We start from the raw sequence: 4066 nt of genomic DNA, 5'->3' as shown, positions 1-4066 counted from the left end.
GCATCCTTTCCTTCAAGGCTCAGGGGTCCAAGATTATCTTCTGTGTCTGTGCTAATTGGTTTCCCTTTTCTTTGTTGAAGAGGGTCTGTGCAATCCTTCTGCCTAGTCCGCCATCTTGCCCCGCCTCCCACTCATAAGCTTTTAAGATCCCAGTTGCTGCTCCCCAGAGTAGGACGTAGGACATTGTCCTTGTGGATTGTGTTATAGGATGCAGGACTCATGATAGGGAGACCCACGCCCTGAGCCCACCATTCAACCCACTGCATGGGCTGACCCCCAGCTGCCCATCCACCCCTCTCCAGGGTTCAACTTCTCTGCGGAGACTGTGGCCACAGCTGAGGGACGTGTGGACATGTACCACCGCCTGGTGGAGACACTCAAGTTTGCCGAGGGACAGAAGTGGCGCCTGAGGGACCCTCACAGCCACCTAGAGACCCAGGTGAGGGTCCTCTTCCGTGGCCCCAAACAACATGAAGGGAGAGTGAGCCCTGTAGCGTTCAGGCCATGAGCCCAGGATGGGGTGGAGGGAAGCATGTACATTTCCAGGGAGCGACAGCCTGGCAGGGAGAAAGCCGTGGGTCTGGGGACGGGAAGGGGGCCTGAAGAAGCAGGGCCATCGGGGGGCAATGATGGTGCTGCAGGGCCCGGATGGCAGGCAGGGGTTGGCAGGTAGAAGACAGCAGGGACTGCCCTCTGAGGTGGTGAGTCTCCCCACCCTCGGCTCTGCAAACTCCACTGACCCTGCACCTGTGTGTCCACCCCAGAATGCCTCCCAGGAGCTGCTGGGGAAAGCCTTGGCCCAACATATCCGTCAGCAGATTGATGCCCGGGGTGACCACCCGCTCAGCCACTACCACCTGCCTGGGCACTCGGGCCAGTGGACGGGCACAGCCCACGTGTCGGTGCTGGGGGAGGATGGCAGCGCTGTGGCCGCCACCAGCACCATCAACATGCCGTGCGTGGGCCTGGGGTGGCGGGTAGTCTCACTCCTTTGATCTCTGGGACCTTAAGCTCCAGGACAAGTTGGCCGGGGACCCCTCTCAGGTTCCCTGGGTTGTCCCCAAGAGGGCCAGCTTGGCATTTACCCCTTCCTTCTTGCTATCAAAGTGTACCCTTCCTGACCCATGCTGGGACGTGGGTGGGTCTTTTGGGGAGCCAGTGAGGGTGGAGGTGGAAGTCTCACTGAAGCAGCTGCTACATTGATAACAGTTCTAGAAGGGGGCCCTCCCCCCCATGTCAAAGATGGGAAGGGAGGCCCGGTCCCCACCCCAGGTTCCGCTCCCTGTCCCCAGCTTTGGCTCCATGGTGTACTCCCCGCGGACGGGCATTCTGCTCAACAATGAACTCCTGGACTTATGTCAGAGACGCCCGCCGGGCTCTGGCATCACCCCCCCACCTGGTGAGAGGGTCCCCAAGGCTCAGCTGAGGACAGGAGGGAAGGGAGCAGAGCCTGGGCCGGTCACCCTACCGCTCCAAGCTACAGCTTGCTCAGTGGCTGATGGGGACAGAGGTGGGGGGGGGGGAGTTCTGGGAAGGCACTGGACCAGAAGCAATGCCTTGAGTGATCAGCTGATTCGTGTCTGTCCCCAGTTCCAGGTGAGCGACCCCCATCATCCATGGTACCTTCCATCTTGGTCAACACGGCCCAGAGGTCGAAGCTGGTGATTGGCGGGGCTGGGGGTGTGCTTATCATCCCTGCCGTGGCTCAGGTGAGTGTGGGGGACCCTGGCTGGAACATCCCTTCTCTGGGTGGCCCCTTTGTCCTGCTCTCCTGGGAGGTAGCGTGGCTGTCCCTCTTCCTCCCAGAATCCTCCTCTCCCCAGGCCATCCTGAACAAGCTATGGCTTGGCTTTGACCTGGAAGCCGCCATCTCAGCTCCCATCCTGCATGTGAACGGCATGGGCCGCGTGGCGTATGAGCCCACATTTGACAAGGTGAGGCTGTGGTCCGAGCCTCAGCTGGGCTGGACACCTGGGACGGATGCCCCTCTCACAGAGCCCCCTGGCTAAGCTCACCTACTGATGTCTGAGGTCAGGCGCAGTTAGACCGAGGAACCTCGGTGGCAAAGGCCGCAGTCAGTCCTGTGGACTCCAGGACAGTGCCCGGGGTCCTGAGCGCCCCCCAGGCTGAGGAGCTCGGCATCCTGTCCCCAGGTCTGTCTGTGGCGTTTTCTGGAAGCTGTTTCTTCCCGGCTGTTGCTTCCCAGACACTCCCTTCCGGTGACCTGTGATGGTTGGCTCCTTGTGTTTGTGACTTCATGTGTCAGAGGGCTTGTTGGGCCTGTGGAAGCCCGCAGAGGGATTTTGTTCGGGGCCATCGGGGCTACACTGATGGGTGCCCGTTCTTAGTTCCCCGCAGATGCCCATAGTGCAGGTCTGGGGCTTGAATTTTCCCAGTTGACTCTCAGATGGTCAGCTTCCTCAGAGCTCCTGTGGGTGCTTTTTTTTTTTTTTTAATTTTGATTGTTATTTGGGTGAAAGTTGGCAGAGAAATTAATTTTCCACACAGCAGGTCATACCCATTTTGCCTCACGACATTGACTGCAATCCCCACCCTGTAACAGCTCTCTTCCCACTTCCTCCCTGTAGTTACCTCTTCCCTGTGTCCTTCCCTCCCATGCACTCCTGCCCCCTGAGCTCTCTCCCTGCGCAAACACCACCCTGGCGCACTCCCACACTGGCACTGAGGAGTGCACCTACCTCCTGGGTGTCAAGGTTCCCCATCTGCATCTGCTTAGTGTTTGGCTGGAGGCCACGGGAGTGAGTTTGGTTCGGGTCAGAAGGGTGACTAGGAGCCATCGTCTTGGAGCTTTCACCAGAGTGTCAAAGGTCTCGAGTCTCCTTGTGTGTGTTCAGGTCTGAGGTCCCATATAGCACACCAGCACTCAAGTTGGTGGCCCTGGACACCTGACATTCGAGCCTCTTTGTCCTCAGTGCCCCGAGGTTCTTGGCCATGGAGAACTCCAAGCAGGCAGCAGGGGCTCCGGATACCCTGCCCTCGCCCTTCTAGAGAGCTTTACTTTCCAGGTCCTCAGAACCTGGGGCCTCTCAGGCTAAGTCCTCAATGCACTCCCTCCACCACCTGCCCTCGGAGTTCTTCCCGTCTTGAGTTCTGAGGGGTTTGTTGTCCTCAAACCCAGCTCAGAAATGAACGTGCAACCTGACGTCTTTCTGGTCGAATCGCGCCCCCACTGCCACCACCACATTCCCTGGAACTGGGCTTCTCCTCCAAGGCCCTTCGATCCCTTTGGCTGTTGAGTGGGAGGCCGCAGACTCCACACCCCCAGTCCAGGCTGTGTGTGGCTGCGTCCAACACCCTCCCTGTCCACAGTCCTTCTTGGGAAAGTCCCAGGGTCTGAGGACAGGGTATTGTCCTATGTCCTTGGTGGAATTTCCCCGACTCCTGCCCCGGGCCCTCTCCTCTCTGGAGGTGGCCCCAAGCTCCAGGCCCTTTGGACCTTCTCTTCCCTCCAGGATGTGCAGACAGGGCTCCGAGACAGAGGCCAGAACAAGACCAGCATATTCTTCCTGAACGTGGTCCAGGCTGTGTCCCAGGAGGGGGACTGTGTGTTCGCTGTGTCGGATCCGAGGAAGGATGGGGAGGCCGCAGGCTACTGAGAACTACTGCTTGAGAGCGGGCACCAGCCGCACTGTCCGTCCTGGCTCAGGGCTGGTGGTAGCCATGGTAGCCATGGCTCCAGCTGGATCTGTGACCCTAACTTAAGGACAGTGCTGAAGGAGGTGGGGACCAGCCTGGAGGGTGAAGACTGTGGGGCTAAGCCTCCTCCCTGATCCCCCTAGACCCCTCCCGGCCCAGCCGCGGCCCCTGGCGCCTTCCGCAGGCCTCTGCCCTGGGCTTCCCGCCTGACCCCTCTGCCTTCACTCTCTCTGTATATCTTCCGACCCAGGATTAAAGTGAGGCTCAGTTCAACAGCTCTGCCAGGGAACGGGCCGTCAAGAAGCACCGAGCTCCCACCGTTCCCCCCCCCATAACGCTGCACTGTGGGGAAACTGAGGCTCGGAGGCAGGCCAGGCCTGGCTAGGCCACCTTCTGGACAGAGACGAGA

The 4066-nt window shown here is 59.7% G+C and overlaps 1 protein-coding gene across 1 annotated transcript in view; it reads left to right on the top strand.

The window, feature by feature from the left end:
• GGT5 (gamma-glutamyltransferase 5) overlaps window positions 1-3617 on the top strand; it is a 29407-nt gene extending 25790 nt beyond the window's left edge. The window contains exons 7-12 of the mRNA XM_007957385.1: window positions 303-439; window positions 765-955; window positions 1293-1420; window positions 1570-1709; window positions 1824-1934; window positions 3474-3617. Coding sequence (XP_007955576.1) covers window positions 303-439; window positions 765-955; window positions 1293-1420; window positions 1570-1709; window positions 1824-1934; window positions 3474-3617 — 851 coding nt within the window. The remainder of the gene's footprint in view (window positions 1-302; window positions 440-764; window positions 956-1292; window positions 1421-1569; window positions 1710-1823; window positions 1935-3473) is intronic.
• Window positions 3618-4066: the final 449 nt, after the last annotated feature.

This window comes from Orycteropus afer, unplaced genomic scaffold (genome assembly GCF_000298275.1).
Source record: "Orycteropus afer afer isolate SDZICR_OR568_19922 unplaced genomic scaffold, OryAfe1.0 scaffold00744, whole genome shotgun sequence".
In the NCBI taxonomy this organism is placed as follows: domain Eukaryota; kingdom Metazoa; phylum Chordata; class Mammalia; order Tubulidentata; family Orycteropodidae; genus Orycteropus; species Orycteropus afer.
This window is presented reverse-complemented; position numbering and strand designations above follow the sequence as displayed.